The sequence below is a fragment of the Synchiropus splendidus genome, chromosome 19 (genome assembly GCF_027744825.2).
Source record: "Synchiropus splendidus isolate RoL2022-P1 chromosome 19, RoL_Sspl_1.0, whole genome shotgun sequence".
Lineage (NCBI taxonomy): Eukaryota > Metazoa > Chordata > Actinopteri > Syngnathiformes > Callionymidae > Synchiropus > Synchiropus splendidus.
The window spans coordinates 11163569-11183905 of NC_071352.1; the positions used below are offsets into that span (position 1 = coordinate 11163569).

General features: G+C 40.8%; 5 protein-coding genes across 11 annotated transcripts; 3 read left to right on the forward strand and 2 right to left on the reverse strand.

Moving 5' to 3' along the window:
• The first annotated feature begins 3811 nt into the window (after nt 1-3811).
• Nucleotides 3812-8085, forward strand: mpg (N-methylpurine DNA glycosylase). Of its 6 annotated transcripts, none has more exons than XR_008413254.1 (4): nt 3812-4112; nt 4350-4554; nt 4656-6544; nt 7154-8085. XR_008413254.1 is itself a non-coding variant. In XM_053852572.1 (3 exons), the coding sequence occupies exons 1-3, from the start codon at nt 3930-3932 to the stop codon at nt 5051-5053; spliced, it is 786 nt and encodes a 261-aa protein (XP_053708547.1). In that variant the 5' UTR covers nt 3812-3929; the 3' UTR covers nt 5054-7146. The 6 variants fall into 6 exon arrangements, 1 of the variants encoding a protein (XP_053708547.1); XR_008413253.1 differs by having other exon boundaries at nt 7182-8085; XR_008413255.1 differs by lacking the exon at nt 7154-8085 and having other exon boundaries at nt 4656-6118; nt 6394-7146.
• On the reverse strand, nt 5440-12689 carry nprl3 (NPR3-like, GATOR1 complex subunit). Of its 2 annotated transcripts, XM_053852569.1 has the most exons (14): nt 12312-12689; nt 11870-11939; nt 11498-11536; nt 10655-10787; nt 10224-10298; nt 9326-9479; nt 9155-9236; nt 8933-9070; nt 8696-8852; nt 7980-8086; nt 7730-7859; nt 7190-7379; nt 6377-6569; nt 5440-5710 (listed from the first exon to the last, which is right to left on the reverse strand). In XM_053852569.1, the coding sequence occupies exons 1-14, from the start codon at nt 12505-12507 to the stop codon at nt 5545-5547; spliced, it is 1830 nt and encodes a 609-aa protein (XP_053708544.1). In that variant the 5' UTR covers nt 12508-12689; the 3' UTR covers nt 5440-5544. The 2 variants fall into 2 exon arrangements, with proteins under 2 accessions (XP_053708544.1, XP_053708546.1); XM_053852571.1 differs by lacking the exon at nt 11498-11536.
• Nucleotides 12690-13633: 944 nt separating this feature from the next.
• LOC128750758 (hemoglobin subunit beta-like) lies at nt 13634-14385 on the forward strand. Its single transcript, XM_053851226.1, has 3 exons — nt 13634-13799; nt 13868-14090; nt 14162-14385. The coding sequence occupies exons 1-3, from the start codon at nt 13708-13710 to the stop codon at nt 14288-14290; spliced, it is 444 nt and encodes a 147-aa protein (XP_053707201.1). The 5' UTR covers nt 13634-13707; the 3' UTR covers nt 14291-14385.
• Nucleotides 14386-15215: 830 nt separating this feature from the next.
• LOC128750773 (hemoglobin subunit alpha-1-like) lies at nt 15216-15979 on the reverse strand. Its single transcript, XM_053851259.1, has 3 exons — nt 15812-15979; nt 15546-15753; nt 15216-15411 (listed from the first exon to the last, which is right to left on the reverse strand). Exons 1-3 carry the CDS (start codon nt 15904-15906, stop codon nt 15283-15285), a joined length of 432 nt encoding a protein of 143 aa, XP_053707234.1. The 5' UTR covers nt 15907-15979; the 3' UTR covers nt 15216-15282.
• Nucleotides 15980-16457: 478 nt separating this feature from the next.
• Nucleotides 16458-19727, forward strand: LOC128751327 (hemoglobin subunit beta-2). The gene is made up of 3 exons (XM_053852283.1): nt 16458-19180; nt 19249-19471; nt 19543-19727. The coding sequence occupies exons 1-3, from the start codon at nt 19089-19091 to the stop codon at nt 19669-19671; spliced, it is 444 nt and encodes a 147-aa protein (XP_053708258.1). The 5' UTR covers nt 16458-19088; the 3' UTR covers nt 19672-19727.
• The last annotated feature ends 610 nt before the right edge of the window (nt 19728-20337 follow it).

Genomic DNA, 20337 nt, shown 5'->3' on the forward strand with positions numbered 1-20337 from the left:
ATATCTCCTTGAATGAGAGCTGTTGCCCACCTACTCAAGGTTATTTGCAGAGATGGGCTCGTAAGGCTTCATGAAACACTGTATTACTTTTCAGAGCCCACAAGATGCAGTCTTTGCTTGAAAATCTTTGGATTGAAACAACCGATCCAGAGAAAGCGCGCATCATTTTTAAAAAGAGAGCGGCATCTCCTGGGCTCTGAAATGAGGACACTGTTTCATGGAGCTTCATCTGCCCATCACTACCAAAAAGGGCCCAAAATGTTATATCTGTGGAAATGCTGTCTTATTTAATATGACAGTGGTACCAGCCACTTAGATGTTTCCGGTGTATTACGTCTATTTTTGGGGCCCAGCCAGCACTGTTAGTAGTGACGGGCAGATGAGGCTTCGTGAAATAGTGTCCTCATTTTCAGAGCCTGGGAGGTGGCGCCCTTGGCTTAAATATGATGTGAGCTTTCTTTGAAATGGTTGCTCAAATCCAAAGATTTTAGAGGAAAGAGCGCCATCTAGTGGGCTCTGAGTAGAGGTCACTGTTTCATGAAGCCTCATGAACCTATCACCGACTGTACTTTTATTTTGATTGCACTCTTATTCAGAAGTCAATATAACAGTTAAAAACGGAATAAAACTAGCTTTACTTTGACTGTAATATATGTTTTTAATTTAAAAGAAAAAGGTTTGCTATGTAAACGGTAACTTGGTTGTAACTTCTTTCCTGCCGGCACCATAGAGGCTTTGTCGTAACATTGTTTTGCATTTTTAAAATATGGTGGAAAAAACATGCATTTGACCACAGAAATCTGACTGCAAGGTTACTTTCAAACAAGTTTTTTATTTTTTTAATTCTACTTTGCTTTCATAATTTAGACGTACAACTTCAAGATAAGCCTTTGATGTTGCATGAACAATGTTTCCAGGTGAGTGTAAACTGATCTGAGTGTCCTTACTGGTCTTTTTCACTTGTTGTCAGCTGACAGAGCAAGAACACAAAGTACACATGAATCATGTATCTTTTGCAGTGAATAATTCAGATCTAGTCAAGCACTGGTGACGACGATGAAAAAGCAAAATGAAACGGTGACATTTGATCAGTGATGTCACTCTTATGTCAGAGTGGAAACAATTGTGCACATCTAAAGTATGATTCATTTCCAAATTTACACTTTTAAGCCACTGCTCCACCATACGAGCATCAATAGGAAAATATGCAAACAATTGACTGCAGGATTCGCCCAACATCAACTGTTATTGGTCTGAAAAACATTCCATTTAGTCTCAGTTTTTTTTCTTATGAGCTCATAATTTCTATTAGTTCATGTCATGGATTCAAACATTACGTGATCATCTGTGGAAAATAGGGCCTGAGGTGGGAAAAAAGTCTCAGATGGCCCTCAGCAAGCAAGCTGGCAGAATTACAGAAAGAAAATGTAAAGGCTGTTAACTTTTCCTTTTTTTTCGTGGATCAAAAATAGAATCAAGTGTTTGGTGGCATTCTGTTGCTCCATCTGCACGCACAGATATATTGTCTGCAAGCCACCATCCCGCCGCGAGCGCTGGAGCTGAAAGTGATCCAGCAATAGTCGAGCCGCGGCTGCTGAGATTATCAGAGGCAACAAACAAATGAAGCCAAGTCCAGACTTCAGTCCGCACTGTCAGTGGAAACAGACAAAGTCAACAAAAGGCCTCAGCGCCCGTGAGAACGACAAAGTCAACAACCTGGACTTTGCTACTCAACGCTGTCAGCAGATTTCGGACCCACTCACTAATGCGGTTTTTCTGTGGATCCAGAAATCGGTTACTTAGAAACAGTGGATACGCCCCCAAATCTCCAGTGAATGACTCATCACAAGTCCCCTGTTGAAAAGATTTTTAAAAATTACTTAAAAAACATGAAGCAAGTGTATGCAAATATACCTTACAAGCTGTTTTTATCAGTTTGTTTTACCCAATATTACTGCCCTACATTTATTATTATATGTATATTATTATTATATAGGAACTCAATGGGACAGCAGGTGGCAATATTGCTCCGGACCGCACTCACACGGCTCATACACCACCAACGAAGAAGAAAGAGCTTCGACTCTTTCTACTCTGTGACAAGTCCATCAAAAGGTTTGTGGACCTTTTGATGTCTTGCAGAGAGATCGCACACTTCTCAGCAGGAGTAACATGTAAACACGTAAAACTTATGTAACATCTATGTTGAGAAGTTAGATGTTATTTTCAATAACAGCCTATATAATGCCATTAAAACAGGCAGTAGAAAGACGTATATATGTGTATATATATATATATATATATATATATATATATATATATATATATATATATATATATACAGTGGTACCTCGGTTTTCGAACGTCCCGGAATTCGAACAAATCGGATGTTCGATAAAAAATTTCTAGATTTTTTTGCTTCGGATTTTGAACGAAAATCCAGAACTCGTACGCCCCCGAAAAAAGCCGCAAAAAACAAAACGTGCGCGGACCGATCAGCTGACCCAAGACGCGCTTCAGCCTCTGTATGCAGACGTGTCCCGTTACCTACATTTACTGACTGTTTTTTCTTCATATTGAGGCGTAAAGAAAGAAAATGTCATAAAAAGAATGCATTAAAATAAACAATTTTGCTTCTGAACTACCATCTGAATCCACAAACCCTTTGATGGACTTGTCACAGAGTAGAAAGAGTGGGAGCTCTTTCTTCTTCGTTGGTATTAAAAACGTCTGCATTTCATTAACTCTTTCGTGTGTTATTAGTCCTCCAACTAATACGGTCCAAACTCCTCAGCATTGCTTTCCTCCAAGTGACTGTGACTCAAGTCGCCCATAGTAAACGACGAGGCTCTTTTCCTACTTACATCCTGTGACCCAAATTTTATACCGCGTGGATGACCAAATTGGCGCCTTCCGTTTCCTGGACACGAGAAGCTGTCAGCACTATTTATAATCCTTTATTAGAACGGCCTGTTTAGAAGGGAGTTTCAGTTGATATGACGATGGCAGGAACTGCTTTAGCTAAAAAGGAAATGTTGCAGATAAGGGTTTTGGCTTTTCCCGGATGGAACACAAACACCAACAGCCATTGGTTGAATATGAAGTGAGTACCAGGGTTGAATCCTCATTTTATCGTTCCTTCATATTCCACACGAACACTAGGTAGCTGGAAACAAAACAGAGTCTCTGCTTGACAACATAAATCCTTGCTGTCTGTTTACGACACCTCCTTCCTGTCGGAGAAAAGTCAGTTGATCTCACAATAACAAAGTCATCTGGATGGAGTGGCTCATTGCTGCCGCCAGCGGTGGGTCGAAACAAAGATACTGGACACAGTATGAGCAACGGTTATGATGCTTTCAAAGGTAAACGGTAAATAATACTCCATGGGTGGAATATTGGCTTCACTGAACAGTGCCTAGATTTATTTAATTTAAGAACTCTCCCGCACAAATTGGAAGCCAATAATAAAAAAAATAATATTAATAACAACAATAATAAAAATAAATTAATAAAGAAATCAACAACAATAATAAAAAACAATAATAATAATTAAAAAACAATAATAATAATAATAATTCCTTTTTCTACAGATGCTAAAGTCGCTTTAAGAGCTTGTTTTAGAAAAGTAAATTCATTGATTGAAATTCAACCAAACTCTTAAGCACCAGTCACTTCCAGCCACACTTTTCATTGATGAGTAAAGTTCAATAGTTACCTTGTCTCATTGCTATTCAACCATTCAGGTGAAGTGTCGAAACCGTGACGTCACTGCACTGCCAGCAGACGAGCGTGCGGTCCCTTTAAGACGTTGTAAACAAAGTTCCACTTCCGTGACGCTAACGCTTTGTTAGCAACATGACGAGTTCCCTGTGAACCAAGATCAAAAACATGTTAGCGTTTCAGTAGTGCGTTAAAAATGATCTGAAATGATGGCGCTCAGAAAGAGAAGAGCATTGTGCGAGGCGTCCTCCGTTCAATCCAAACAAGCTAAATCACAAAGTGACAGTGACACAAGTCGCTATTTCGCTCCGACTGATCCACAGAAGAGACTGGGAGACAGGTTTTTCGACCAGCCCTGTGTGTGTCTGGCCAGAGCCTTGCTCGGAAAGGTAATAATATTGTCTTCATTCATTCAATAGAGATCTTGTTTGGAATGTGTCATGCAGTGATTCAACGTTATCATCTAAAAATGTTCACTATTTGCTTTGTCATGCAGTTGAACATTCACCTGTTATTTGCTGGACATGTGTATTATAGTGCTGTTTTGTAGTACTGCGTTATTGTAGTGTCAAGGAAACATATTGTTGCTCAATACACTCGACAGCTGTAACTGTTATCTGTCGTAGGTGTTGGTCCACAAGTGTGAGGATGGCACTGAGTTGAGAGGACGAATCGTGGAGACAGAAGCGTATCTCGGAGGAGAGGACAAAGCTTCGCACTCAGCCGGAGGCAAGCGCACGGAGAGGAACACTGCCATGTTTATGAAGCCTGGCACAATCTATGTGTATCCCATCTACGGAATCTACCTCTGTATGAACGTGTCTAGTCAAGGTAAAGTGTTTTCATCGTATTGTTTTGTGACCGTCAGAGAATCTGACTATAAAAGCGACTTGAAGGAAACAGTGCTGACTTATGTATATTGTGTGGCTCAGGGGAGGGGGCTGCTGTTCTGCTGCGCTCCCTGGAGCCCCTGCAGGGTCACAAGGTCATGCGTCAGCTGAGGACAGCCAAACGCAAAGAGGGAGCGCCACAGTTGAAGGACAAAGACCTCTGCAACGGCCCCTCAAAGCTGTGCCAGGCTCTGAAGGTAACCCGCTGCTTCGACCGTCGAGATCTGGCTTCTGACGCCGAGGTTTGGCTGGAGGACGCGGAGGCGGCGGAACCCAGCGCTGTAGTGTCAACGTCTCGGATCGGGATCGAGTCTCACGGGGAATGGGCCAAGAAGCCGCTGCGGTTTTATCTCCGCGGACACCCGTGTGTGAGCGTGGTGGACAGAGTGGCTGAGAAACTGAGCGGAATAAACACAGAAGTAAACAAAGAGACTTTGTAGTCTATGTTAACTTCAATTGTAAAAAGTCCTCCACCGTTGATGGGACTGTATAACTGAAGTGCAAATGTTGATGCCATTTAAGCCAAGCAATATATGAATTTTCACGCTGGAATTTGGAATATGAAAAAGAGCTTCTCTCACACCATCTTTAAAAACAGTTTTTCTACCACTTGAGCTCACACTTGATCTGGTTTTTCTATTACTCCTGACCTTTTCTAATTATTATGCGTTCAACCACTGTCTTTTTCAATAAACAATCCTACCTGAGCGCCTCAGTGGTTTCACAGCTGTTGGCTCGATCTGTGTGACGTTGACAGCCGCTGTCTTTCTCTTCAGGTAGCTGTAAGTCTGGAATGATCATTACTCACTGTGTGTGTGTGTGTCCACAGGAAAACAGTCCACTTCGTTTGCACAAAATAATTTAATATTTTCCAATAGGCAGAAATTAAGTACAAGCGCTTCCTTCTCACCGTGTCGCCAGGTCTCTGTTTCTACTCCATTGGCGACTGGAAGATTGAAATAATGGGGTCCTCGTGATTCGTCACCACCAGGACGCTGCGGAACTTGTCAAACAGAGTCTTGAGCTGCGAGCGCCGGATGTTCTCGTTGTACATGATCTCTTCCAGATGGTGGTGGCCCCGGAAATAGTGCAGGAGCCTGGAAGAAGTCGACAGAGCGGGATGGAAAAGAGGAGAATGGATTGTAAAGTGAGACTGACACACAGTTTCTGTGAAGGTGTTTATACGCTGACTTTTGCTAGTGAAGATGCAAATATCAGTGTTTCTGTGCTGACAGAAAACAAGGTGAATAAGGAAAACCACTCAAAAAAAAAGACACTTAAAATTGCTTGTTGATCTTAAAAGAGATTCACAAGTTCACTCTTTCAGGACCGCACGACGGTCATTGTCATTAATAGTCTTGTCGGATGCTTATATTTATTTTATCCGTGCAATTCGGGTTTTCGAGTTTCAGACTGTAATACGCTCGACCGGACAGCAGGCGGCAGTAGCACTGCAAGAGCTGCGACAACACAGGTCGTAGCGCAGCAACCACTTCCGTTTGGAGGTAATAATTTATACGTTTTTTTTAAAAACGATAACTACAGATTCTATCAATAATAAGAAGGAGTTTATAATAAATTCACTCAAAGAGGAGCAAATACCTTGACTACGAATAAAACAGTATATTATTTTTGACATTTGAAGGTGATATGTTAAATAAAATCATGTTGTTTATGTACAACAGTTGGAAGTAAGGTGAGGTGGATTGAACTTATTATATTTATTTATTTGACTCCAGATTTTGCATCTCTGGCTGACTAACCTGGCAAACATCCGCAGATCTTCTGGGTTCTGTGAGGCGGGGATGTTGAGGATGACCTGCCTCTCGTGGTCCGAGAGGCTGGCGAGCAGCGTCTCCGTCATCCTCACGTTGAGAGGCGCGTCTCCGCCAGGAAGCAATTCGGCGCTGGAGTTTTCCATGCTTGGACTGGTGAGCGTCATGTCATCGCTGCTGGCTGCACACACACAGGATATTCTTTCACATTAACTCCTTATTTATCTGCTCACACCTGTTTTACATCAACAACACTTTGTTCATGTTTGAACCAAGGCGTTCGCCATTTACGCCAGATAAGCGCCTCTTTGTTTGGATCATACCCACAGGAAGCCGGTTGGGATAAACATGAGCGTGCAGTTACACATTTCTGTCATGGAAACGGTTTTAGTGATGTGGAAAATCAACACAATTGCACAATGGACACAAAGAAAGGCCTCATGCCTCCCACTGCAGATCATGACAAAATACAAAGACCATTTATTGTGTAACTGACAGATGTGGACCATTACACAGACGAGGTGGACAGTGGAGGGTTTCAAATCCATCTGACTCACGGGTTGAGTTTTATTTGGTTATTTTGAATATGAAATGAAACAATGGAGCTTTTATTTATCTACTCATATATTTTCTTTATATGGTCTAACAGCATGCCTTCACTGAAGGTATAAGCTTTAAAATACATGACATGAGTTGTGGTTAGAATGTAGAATAAAAAACACATGGTCATGATGTTATTGTGTATTTCAATGGTTTGTGATACAGTGCTTCAACTGTTGTGTAATTCACTGAGGAACCTACTTGGGGATCCAAAGCTGAGGGCACTTGGGGTACTGAGACTACGGCCCCCCACTCGTGCAGCCAGAGGGGGCTCTTCGTCTCGCAGCCCCGGCTCATCCTCACTGGGCGGCACCAGCAAGCAGACGTACGTGTGCAGCTGGATGAGGAGGCGGCGCTGCAGCATCCACACCACCATCTGGATCAGCTGAGTCTGGTGAGAAGGCAGGTTAGCAGACAGACTCTCATGAAATATGAAGCAGCTCGAGCTGTTGCTGAGGCATTCATCATTTATCACTGCTGAACTTGGAGAGCGCAGATGACTGAACCTCCTTCGAACTTACACTAAGTAGTTACAGTCCAGAGCACGAATAGATATAGTTACATCTATCTATATCATATGCTTGAACAAGAAAACAAACATAAATAATAAACAGTACAATTGAAGAACATATCTGGGGGAAAATATAGGTCAATAAAAGGTCAAATGAAGGTCAAGTATAAAAAGGGCCAGATGCATTTCAACAGTAAAAAGCAGCCATAATTCTGGCAACGCAGACCTACCTCCTGGGCGGGAGCTTCCAGGGGGTTCCTGAACTCAGCCAGTGACACCGGCAGGGAGAACTTAGCCAACATGGAGGGCAGGTCGCTGCCAGGAAACTGCTGGGCGAACTGTCGAGCCAAGTTTGAGTATCTAACCAAGAAGAACGTTTACATTATCACAGCTCATTGCAAGTCACGCCTCCACTTGATGCTCAGCAGAGTCCGGCGGAAAGGTAAACAAAGTGAGAGGGAGAGTTCAGCAGACACTCACAGGCTGATGTTGGCGTGAGGAGACAGCATGTAGACGTTGTTCTCACACAGAGGGTAGATGATGATGGCTTTTCCCCAGTAAACCAGATGAGCGGCAATCTGAAATATCTGACACGAAAACACAGAATGGAACTGAATGAAAAGAGCCATTTATTAGTGGCACTTATTAGTGGCACAGTTTCAAAAGTATATATATATATATATATATATATATATATATATATATATATATATATATATATATAAAGCTTAAAGCGCTTCAAAATTAACGTTTTTACATACAATCTTTGTTTTAATGTTTATTTAAATAATATAATATAAATTAAAGTAGTAGTACATTTTTGGTCCACCAGAGGGAAGTATCTGACCACTGGCAGTAAGGCGGTCTGGTTGCACTGCATATATATATATATATACACACACTGTATATATGTACAGGTATATACTTGTATTAAGAAGAAACAGGAGATCCTACATGCTGCAGCTTGAATCTTAAGTGTGTGACTACACTCCTACTAAAACATTCAAAGGTGGGTGAGACTACTTACAAGCAAAGACTTGTTTTATTCTGACTTGTTTTAAAGCCAAACTGGTGTGCTCTTGTTTTATTGAGCAAACCTGTGGATCACCCCTAAAACCTTCCAAGAAAAAGTCTCAATATAACTAAAAAAGGACAATAGTTGAGTGGATCAGTGCTGGACTAGAACGTGACGGCACCTGTAGCAGAGCCAGGTCAGCGTCTTGAGCCAGCTGCTGCAGGTTCTTCACAGCCGTGCAGGTTTTGATGAGTCGCACCATCGCTGAGGAGCAGTCCAGAGGAAGCTGACTCAGCAAAGCCTTTTCACCTTCCAGCAGCAGCAGAGCGTGATACGGCCTGGAGCATCACACCACATTATCAACACTCCCACACATTTTTGTTACTTGGACCATCCCAACATTAGAATTGCAATGCACCTTATAGCCTTCAGGCTGCGCTCCAGTGCCTCTGGGGGGATGTAGTTTCCACCGATCCTGTGGATCTTATGTGGCAAGCAGAAGCTCACCTCCAACCAGTTGTTGATATGTATCCTCACCACGCCAGTCGTACACAGACTTAAAAAAGATTCACACCATTATTTGACACAAAAACTGAGTTAAAATATATGTATATTTATATAAATATTAACTGTTACGCACCTGTCGTAAGCTTCTTTCAGATCCTTCGCTAGCTTACATTTGGGCAGAATCTGTCTAAATGGTGACAGTGGGCTTCCATCAGCTACAACGTGAACATATATAGCCCCGATTAAATCATGATTCAGTGAGTGAGACCTGGAACAGTCGTCTAGAAACACTGGTGTGTCTCACTCTCAGTCACAGTGGTGATCTCGTCCTGGATGGCCAGCATCAGTTTGGCCTCTCGGGTTAAGTAATGGCAGCGGCGCTCCTCGTGCTGCAGGGCGATGGCAATACGCCGGGACAAGTTGTGCATGCAGCTGATGACAGACGGGTCAGCGTTTGCCTGCACAGATGAAAAAAATAACCAAGGTGACAACAAAACGCTATTGAAAATAACTGAAATGAAAAGAATCTGCGTCATTTCCAACTTTGTCAATTACGAGTTCATATTCATGACTGTATAATTATTATATATACACTGCTTTATATTTTTAATGTAATAATTATGAGTTAGAATAAGAATAATTCTAGATTAAATATGCAACTATATAAACGTATATAAGGTTAATTATAATTAGGATGAAGAAAGATGAATATACAAAAGATAAAAACAAATCTATTTCTTCTAATATTATAGCGCATTTGCTATGTATTAACAATGTAAAATCCCACTACACACGTTCTTTTGCTGCTCGTTGTTTTTTTAAATTAAATTAAAAGAGTAAAGTTAATACTAATACTAATATTAATATATTAATATTAGTATTACAGCTAAGCAATCAGCTCCTGGGTGGACAGAAATGACAAAGCATGACTAAGCACGTCTGATCGTGGTGTGGCCACGAAGAGAAAATAGTGACTCAGCATGGGCAGGAACACTCCGCAGTCTCACCCCCTCCCTAAATATGCCAGAAAAAGATATAGAAGGCCTGAATACTATCTCTCCAGACCTGTCCTCTCATTCACAGGCAGGGTAACTGAATCTGAGAGCCCCACCCTCCTCTGACCCTCGGAAATTCACCTGCTAATATGATTTATTTTTTTATTAAAAAATATAGCCAAGACTAAAAAAAAGGGGGTAACATACCCTTAATGCAAACACAACGTTGAATAAGATCATCGTCGGCATTTCTCTCTTCGGCGACGGATCTGTTTTCGACACCTGCAAGAGTCATGGTTGGAAAATGGTCAGCTTCTAATCTGCATCTCCCAGTCTTCAGAAGTTATTCCAACATGTCAGTGTTTTTTTATATATATATATTCTATCTTATAGTACTAATATAAATGTCTCTTTAAAATGAATGTTTTATTAGTTTCTAATCTAATCTCAAATTTGTTTCAGTAAAAGCAAGCTGTATTTACAAAATACTGATTCAATTGTCAGATTTAGGCAGTTCTTTCATTGAGCTACGGCTGTTTTATTCTTTGCTTTTTGCACTTCATTTTACTGCTACATCTGTTATGCCAGTTATCAACATTTGACAGTCCACATCACACAGGTCAGACTCTTTGTTCTACCTGAATAATAGGTGGGTGCTGCAGGAGCGTGGGGTGACCCACAAATCGAACATTATCTATCTTCAGTTCAAACTTCTTTCCACACATGTCAGACTTGGTGGCCAAGATTGTTGCCAGAATGATGTCTGAAAACCTGAAACAAAGGAATGTTGCAAGTAAGTTGAAGCCAGAAACCTACAGTATTTTTGATCAGAGTCAGTTGATTGTCTTGATCACAGTCTGGAGACCCTCAGAGTGTCAACCCACAGTGTAAATGTTGGGAAAGACAGAACCCCCCCTTTGAGCCTCCCACCCCTGCAGAAACAACCTCATTGCACGACTCATGCAGGATTTATTGAAGAGCCTCATGCTGCAATCAAAGAATTAGAAGTCCAGTCTGTGAAACCCAGAAGATGTCAAACCATTATCAGGCTTGTAATGTAGGGAAATGGAAGGACAGGAACCAAAATACACGCTCAACAAATCCAATAAAACACAACACTCTCATCTTTCAAGAAACTTTTCTTATCAGTCAATGAATAACAGGAAAAGTTTTGCTAATTTAAAAGTGTTGCATGGTTTATTGTTGAGCATGAATCACTTCTTTTTCTGTGTTTCTGAGACCTAAAACCTACACAAACAATATTTACCCAGATGATTTTGTCAATTTAGTGTGAAAAGAACAAGGGAAACAATATAGAGGATCTAAACACTTCACCCCTGTATTAGCCTGTTTCAAATGCTACAGCTTGAAGGGACTTTCGGTCGAAAACAGGATACCAAAGAGGAAAGGGACGAGACCAATGAAAAGGAAAGGGACGGTCTATGCAGAGGAGAGGTGGTTCAGAATGTTTCAGGTCTTACCCAGCTACCAACTGTTCGTCAGTAAGTGTAGATTGTTCTCTGAAATGGGGAATGGGCCATAAACAGAAAGAAAAAAAAAACAACAACAAAGAGGAAATTGCAATACACATGTGGGCTATTTAAAGTAAATGATAGCAAAACATAAAAATGATGTTTCAAACCTTTTGTTATGCGTTTAACTGCATATGGCATATGTTGTTTTCTTTCAGAACTGTGTACTGGCAATACTGGAAGTCAAGATTCTAAGTCACAAAAATTGAAATGAGACATCTTAGTGATGCCAAAATAGTATTTATTTACCCAAATAAAGTTGTCTATAGGACAAAACGTGTATTTGTGTCTCACTGCAATCTTAATAGGTGCAACAAATACCTTGAATCACCATCCTGATCTTCAAAACTGTCGCCAGATGTGTTCAGAGCATACGGACTGCGTTGTTTTGCTAAAAGAGATGAATGACAGGGAGCAAGTTTTGAGCATGATTTCAATTATTGACGCAGTTACTCATGTCTGTTAGAAAACAGCTTAAACATTTTCAGGACAAAATACAGAAGTGTACTAGCAAGGGAGGTACAAAGCAACAGTATTGGTCCACAAAATTGAAACAATACAACAGGAGTCCAATACTCGAAGCATTCGTTTAGATTCGACTTCCTTTATTCTTTGGTCCATACCTGCTATAGATTGTGTGCAACAGTGGCCACATACAGCAAATCGCAACAAATACGAAATGGGCCGTCTTAAATCATTTTTGCCGCTTTTAAAAAAAAATCACTTTCCAAAAGGGACATCACAGAAGTGGGTGAGAACCTACCAGTGACAGATGAAGGACACTCGGACACTCTTTGAAATGGATATCGGAAGAGAAGTTTGTTCCCTCTACTCCCAGAACTGACCAGTATAACACTTATTGGACTCGTTTTATCGCCACTTTTATAAACACTGTTTTGAGGAGAACTATACATCGAGGTTGGGTCATCTGTGGACCGGGATGACGAATTAAACATCATCTTAGCATTCTAGCTAACACTACTGGCACGAAACGCGGCAGCGAACTAAACACGAAGATAAATTTGACATAAACTAATATAGTCCAATACTTTGGAGTTGTCAAACAAAGACAAATAACTCAGTCTGTTTTGCCGCTCAGTCCACCATTTGTTGTCATTGTTTTGTGCCATTCTAAAAAACATCCGACTTAAACTCAGAAGAGGAAAACGTTCCGCCTCCGTACTCGCTCAGTCATGTTTTTATTTACAATTAAAATTAGTGCTATCAAATGGTGGCGAATTTCATGATAACTTAATATTTTAAAAGGCAACTAGTAAATGTAACAATTTTAAGTTATTTTAAGTGATATATATACTTTGCTTAGTCAGAATATAATATAAACAAACCGTAAATTGTCTTTAGTGTCGTGTTACCCGCACTTTCAATATTTTTATGAACATAAAAATAAGCATATGTGACTCTTATATTGTTCTGTCCCCAGGTTTTTATACTATTTTTTGTCACAAACATCTGGATGTGTATGTAACTGACGTGTTACTTTCATACACCGTATTCCTTTTTAGACTTAGACTTTCTTTATTGTCATTGCACAAAAACATATCACTATATTATGGCAACGAAATTTCGGTCTGAGGCCTCCGGTTTCCAAAAACAAAAACTATATGTCCAAAATAAATAAATATCAGACAAATACAAAAAATAAATATTTTATTAATAATAATAATAATAATAATAATAATAATAATAATAATAATAATAATGATAATATAGTAAATATAAACAAATATTTATTATATTATTATAAAAGTCCCGATCATTACTCTTGTTAGACTGAGAAAGATGTGCTCCATAAACATGCCATGTCTAAGAACTATCTGACTATTGAACATTGGCAGTGGCGGGAGTAAGGTAAGGTACTGTCAAGCAGTTACAGCTTTGAACAAAGACCTGAAAGGGGAGAAATGTGCCAGGTTGCCACCTCACTGCTCAGGAGAGATTAGTGCTTGGATCGGTCCCCAGGCGAAGAGTTGGCAGCCTCCTTCAGAGGCAATCTTATACAGGCAGATTTGTACTCTTCTTATCGAGGAAGTGGCTCCTCCACCATGCCTCTGCCTCTGCCCATCCAATGGCATCGCTCCAGGGAGGAGTTTATAAGGTGGACACTGCATTTACCTGTGAAAGCAGACAAGACAGCAAACATGGTTGTATGGTCCGACTTTGAACGCGCCACCATCAAGGGCATCTTTAACAAGATAAACCCTGATGTCGTGGGTCCAGCAGCTCTCGCCAGGTCTGACGTGGACAAAGTTTTCATCTCCAAGCCCAGTTTTTGACATTTTTTTTGCTAAACTTCCACAGGTGCCTGGTGGTCTACCCATGGACACAGAGGTACTTTGAATCCTTCGGAGATCTCTCCAGTGCTCAGGCCATCAAGAGCAATGCAAAGGTCGCAAATCACGGAAAGGTTGTCATGCTTGGTTTGGATAAGGCTGTGAAGAACATGGACAACATCAAGCAGGCTTACACCGACCTGAGCATTCTGCACTCTGAGAAGCTCCGCGTGGATCCAGATAACTTCAGGGTAAGTTCTCTTGACTCAGTGATTTCTGCCCGACCTTTATCCTTCATGTTGTTTTTGCCGCTCCGACGCAGCTGCTGGCCGACTGTCTGACCGTCGTGGTGGCCGCTCAGATGGGCACCAGCTTCACCGCAGATGTCCAGGCAGCCTTCCAGAAGTTCCTGCAGGTGGTGGTGTCCGCCCTGGGACGACAGTACTACTGAACCAGCCACACAGCGCCACCTGACGATGACCCATTTTACAAACCTTGTATATGACTGTCATCTCATTGTGATACTTCAATAAATCACTTTTGGTTCTTGCTATTTACTGTATTATTCAGAATTAAACAACTGCTCACCTTACTTTCCCACAAGTAAATAAATAAATATACATATGTGTGTGTGTGTGTGTGCATGTGTCATAGTAGAAACACAGTAGTAGTACAATATGTAGTACTATATCCTATATTACTACAGTTGTGTAGTGATGGTTGTATTAGTGGAAATAGTGGCGATAGAATTAATAGCACATGTCATATCAGTAAAAATAAAGTAGCAGTGATATTCTTAGGAGTAGTAGTGATAGTGGAAGCAGTTGCACTTGAGGTACAATTGAGTGAATGGAAGTAGTGTAGTTGTAGGAGTATAATAGCTGTGTAAAGATGTTTGAAGCAGTAGTCATGAAAGTAGAAGTACTAGTCTGAAGAGTAGTGGTTGTAGTACTCTTTTTACCCTAAGTAGAAAAGGTTGCTGTCATACTTAAAAGTGAGGTTGTTTGTCTCGCAGTAATCCCAGTTGTAGTAGGAGAAGTATTATTGTCGGTCAAAATAATACAATTACATTGGTGAAACAAGTGAAGTGAACACAGAAGATACTTGTAGTATGAGTAGTATTATTTTGAGTCCTAGTAGATGCTGTTAATGTTGAAGTTATTGTAGTTTTTGTTGTAGCAGTAGTACCCGTTGCACTTGTGATAGCTTGAGCAGGGGTATTGCCAGTACCTGTTTGTAGTGGTTTTAGAAGTATTTTACTGTAATTCTGGTCAAAAATAAATGGCAAGATAAAGTAAAGTCAAGAACACATTAAGCGTATTTTGATTTTAAATGTTCAAGAATACTGCAGAAGAACTGAAACAGTGACGGCAACATGGATGCACTTGTTTATTAGTTTCCAGACAAACATGTGACGCTGTTGGTCAACATGCTCCCGAGGTTTTATCTGTACTTCTCGGCCAGGGCGCGAGCCAGGGCGGCCAAGAACTTGTCCATGGACACGTGGACCTCGGGGCTGAAGTCGTCGGGGAACTGCATGGCGAAGACCACCAGGATGCAGTGAGAAAGGATCTGTGGATTGAAGAGATGCAAATGAAATGTCAGAATTTGATCCTAGTTCTGCGCATGTAAACATGAGCAGGGAAAGGTGTGGATTTGTCAGAGTCGGCGGATAAGGCTGTATCTTCGAGGATGACTTCGAGTACCTTGAAGTTGGCCGGGTCTATTCTCAGGGTGAAGGCGTGCAGCTCGCTGAGGGTCAGGAGACCTTTGGTCAGGTTGTCGATCAGATCCACGGCCTGGCCAACTCCACCCATCACAGTCTTGCCGTGCTTCTTCACTGGCTCGGAGCCGGGCCTCAGGTCCTTCCAGTGGGAAAAGTAGGTCTTGGTCTGGGGGTACACCACCAGCATCCTGGGTGAAGGAAATCCCAATTCAGTCATTGAAAATGTGAAGAATCTGATGGACAAACCTGGAGAGAGCTTCGTCGCCGATGTCATCAGCCCGGCCGCAAACCTTGGACCAGAAGGCCTTGACCGCGTCCTTGTCCTTAGCGGTGAGACTCATGCTGACGGTTGGTCAAGTGATGGAGAATGGCAAGCCGACCACCGTCGGGTGTTTTATACAGCCGATGGGCACGGTCACACCCCAGATAGATGGGTTCCGTCCACATGATAGTGAAAGCCTGCCCCTGATAAAGGCTGCGACCAACCGATGCCCAGTGAAAAACCCTGAACTGACTATCTTTGTTATCACCTGTATAAACCCATCAGATTATCTGGCTCCTGAATGGCAGATGATTTCCTTCTCAGAAGTAAAAACACCTTTACTTTTCACTTCCTTTTAAACAATCCAAGCTATTGCTGCAACCAGAGAACGATCAACAACCATGAAGACTTTTTAAATCTGTCATCTGAGGAAGACTTCAAGCTTTTTAAATATTGATTTTCGGTGAATATGTTTATTAAAAATGAGCAGCTAAGCTAAAATACTAGACGAGAAACCTCATGATCGGGGTCATTCTGGGTGAAGCTTGGTGCCCCTGCCCACCTTATCTGAAGTGGGTGGAACCATTTAGTTTGGCTCCAGATAGCTGGTGAATATGCCAAGAAATACTGAGTAGTCAGAATATTCCTTGTGATTCATGGAGTATCAGCCAATTTTTTGTGTTTTATTCAGCCGAAGCTTTGCCATCGATCAAGTATGCTGCATGACTTCAGGGAGGAGCCATACACACCGAACTTGGAAGAGGCAGATGGGATGGGAATCATGCAGGACCATTGCGAGATGCATTCAGGAACCTCTGTGTTTTGGATCATTGGATCTTCAAGTGAATCCTGGAGGAACCAGGGGGAGATGAGGATCGTTTTTCTTACAGGAAGAGGGGATTGTTTACCAATTGAAATGACTGATAGAAATGGGCCTTAAAAAGCAGGGAAAGTTTGGACGCGTTACGACGGAGGGCACCAGCAGAACCATCACACTGACTTCACGAAGATCACTCATGGCGTGGCCACCCTGATATTGGTTCAAGACGTACGTAGCTCAGGTTGTTTAGAGCCCTTTGTTTATGTTAGCATTTCTTTGGCTGCTGACCGACGTCATCCAAAGCAGGAGAGAGCCTCAAGCCGCTTCTGACTCACTGTTAAAGGAACAGAATGTGGCCGATTCATCAGGGCTGCTCCTTGTGATGGTGCAGGACATTTTTTTAAATTCATACATTTATTTATTATTACAGAACACTTCAAATTAACCCTGTTGAACCCTAACCTAATAAATCCCGTTCAGTAGTGATAAGGTTGATGAGGTTTCATGAAACAGTGCCCTAAACAGTGCCAGTAGGTGGCGCTTTTGTCTTAAAATGATTTTTTTTTTTTTCTTTTTTTAATATAGTTGTTCACAGGCTATAGATCCTGGCTTCCAAGGCATGCTGGGAAAGAGAGTAAACAAAAACACAAATGAACTTTAGTGTGTCGGTACTATTACAATCAGTATATATTACATGTATTATTTATGGCTTGAATAGTAGAGCAAAAGCGCTTATAATAAACACTGCCCTTCAACCATGAAACACAAATTCACAGAGACCTATTTCAATAGTATTTGTGGTTATGATGCTCAGAGCACGCACACAGTGTCTTAAGTAAGCAATATTATGTCCCTGTGGCATGAAGGTTGTCAGACACAATTGTATAAGTGCTTGTCTTTATCTCATAACATCACAAATCATAAGATTTAAGGATCAATATCTCGGCTTTTATTTAATATATTTTTTTATTTTTTATTAAATGTTTTATTAAATGTATGTATTTATTGTCTTCTACTGTCTTCTGCAGTCTAACATATCAAAGATACCAGTAAATGGTACAGTAAAGTAAATATGTGATATTAAATGGTAAAAAATAAACGTGATAACGTCATCCACAAACGTGTTTTTTCCCTCTTCAAAAGTTACAATATCGTAGTTTCACCACTAAAGGTCTCTGACACACTTAAAGAAGAAAAAGGTGATTGTGGGTTCATGAATGGATTAAAAACATTATGTGTAACATATTTGTCCAGACTAGATGCACTGGTTTTCATCATTCATAGAGAATAAGAATAAGAATAAGAATAAGAATAAGAACAAGAACAAGAACAAGAACAAGAACAAGAACAAGAACAAGAACAAGAACAAGAATAAGAATAAGAATAAGAATAATGCAGTGATGCATTTTAATAAGAGTAAAATAAATTGTAACATATCAAAGATACCAGTAAATGGTAACACAATATGGTAAAATGTTACATACATATACCAGCACGTGCTATTTCAACCTGCCAGTGGAAAAACTAGCAATTTGCCCACCTTAAGCTTAAATAAAATATGATAGTGTCATCCATACACGTGGTTTTTCCCTCTTCAAAAGTTAAGCAATCATTTCCGTCAGCTACAATATCGTAGTTTCACCACCAGAGGTAAGTTATTCAACTTGGGATTTAAACTCAACATATAATCATTACTACTCCTACTACTGCAACAACTACTACTACTAGTACTACTGCTACTACTACTTATAATAATAATAATCATAATAAAAACATCAATAATATTTATGTAGTTGTGTAAAAGAAATATGTGTCAATTTATTGCAAAGGTGTTTTATTATAATTATTATTATATTATTCGAAATCGAGTAATGAAACTCTTGAACAAGACCAAGACCAAGACCAAGAACAAGAACAAGACCAAGACCAAGACCAAGACCAAGAACAAGAACAAGAACAAGAACAAGAACAAGAACAAGAACAAGAACAAGAACAAGAACAAGAACAAGAACAAGAACAGGAACAAGAACAAGAACAAGAACAAGAACAAGACCAAGAACAAGAACAAGAACAAGAATACTAAAATAATGAAACAATAAATAAATAAAAATAGTGGTTTCTGTTGAGACTGAAAACATTTGGGGTTGTATCATTTCTGTTATTCAGTGAGCCAGAATGTGACACTCTTTTCACAGAACTTCCCAGGTGTCATCGCAAAAGCTCATTTTTGTTCTGAAACAAAAGATAGTGTTATCTGTGGTGTCATTGTGTGGCAGCTATTTCTGTCCAAGCTCCAATCTTGGAGGTGCAGAAGCGTCCTGATACGGCTCCACGCCCATCGCCGTGTGAAGGAGGTGAGTGCGGCCGCTTTATAAAAGAAGCCGACTGGACGACAGGACATCAGATCTAGTGACCTACACAGGAACACAGAGACAGCAATCATGGTTGAGTGGTCAGACTACGAGCGTAGCGCCATCCAGGACATCTTCTCCAAGATCGACTACGAGGTCGTGGGTCCTGCTGCTCTCTCCAGGTCCACACTCACCACCTCACTCAGGTTGAGTCTGTCTCCTGAGCACTAATGCTTCCCTCCGTGTGCAGGTGTCTGGTGGTCTACCCATGGACGCAGAGGTACTTTGGTAACTTTGGAAACCTCTACAACGCCACCGCCATCATCAGCAACCCTCTGGTGGCTAAGCATGGAAAGACCATCGTCCACGGCCTGGACAGAGCCATGAAGAACATGGACAACATCAAGGAGACTTACGCTGAGCTCAGCGTGCTGCACTCCGAGAAGCTCCACGTGGATCCAGACAACTTCAGGGTAGGTTTCTGAGCACCGCTCTCTTGAGTTCCGTCCATCTCGTCTCACTGCTGCTGTGTTTCTTGTCGCAGCTGCTGGCCGACTGTCTGACCATCGTGCTGGCCGCTCAGCTTGGCAAGAGCTTCACTGGAGAGGCCCAGGCTGCCTTCCAGAAGTTCATGCAGGTGGTGGTCTCTGCCCTGGGCAGACAATACCACTAAGGAGCATCCGCTGATGATGAATGAGCGCTCTGTCATGTGCTGACCTCAACGGAAAATAAAACAACATCAATCTTCAACCTGCTTTCTCTCAATCCTTCAGAGCAAACTGACCAAAACTCACACACAGAAATATTTCAAACAGGAACATGACAATGTTAAAACTACTTGTGTGCTACTTCAACTACTGATATGAAGTTGTTGACATCTTAATATACAAATGTAAAGAGTCTTTTGACTGGACAAACAAATGAAGACAGAATAAAAACAATGCTTCATGTACTTAAGGATGACATTTAGTCCTGTAAGTGAATTTGCGTTTCACACTTATAGAGGAAGGAAATGCGTTGCTGCCATCATGTTCATGAAGTTTCTTGCCCTCATTTTATTGTTCATCTCTTCTTCTTTTTTCTTCTCTGTTTTTATGAATTAAATTATCAGTACTCTGAATCAAAAATAATTATATATATATATATATATATATATATATATATATATATATATATATATATATATATATATATATATATATATATATATATACATGGAGCATAAGTGAACAGACAACGAAGGTTTCTTAGCCCAAATGGCATTACAGTGTAGAGCAAAAAAGGATCAGGGGTAACAAAAGCAATAATTTCAGAGGCACGTTGAGTGAGGGGAACTTGC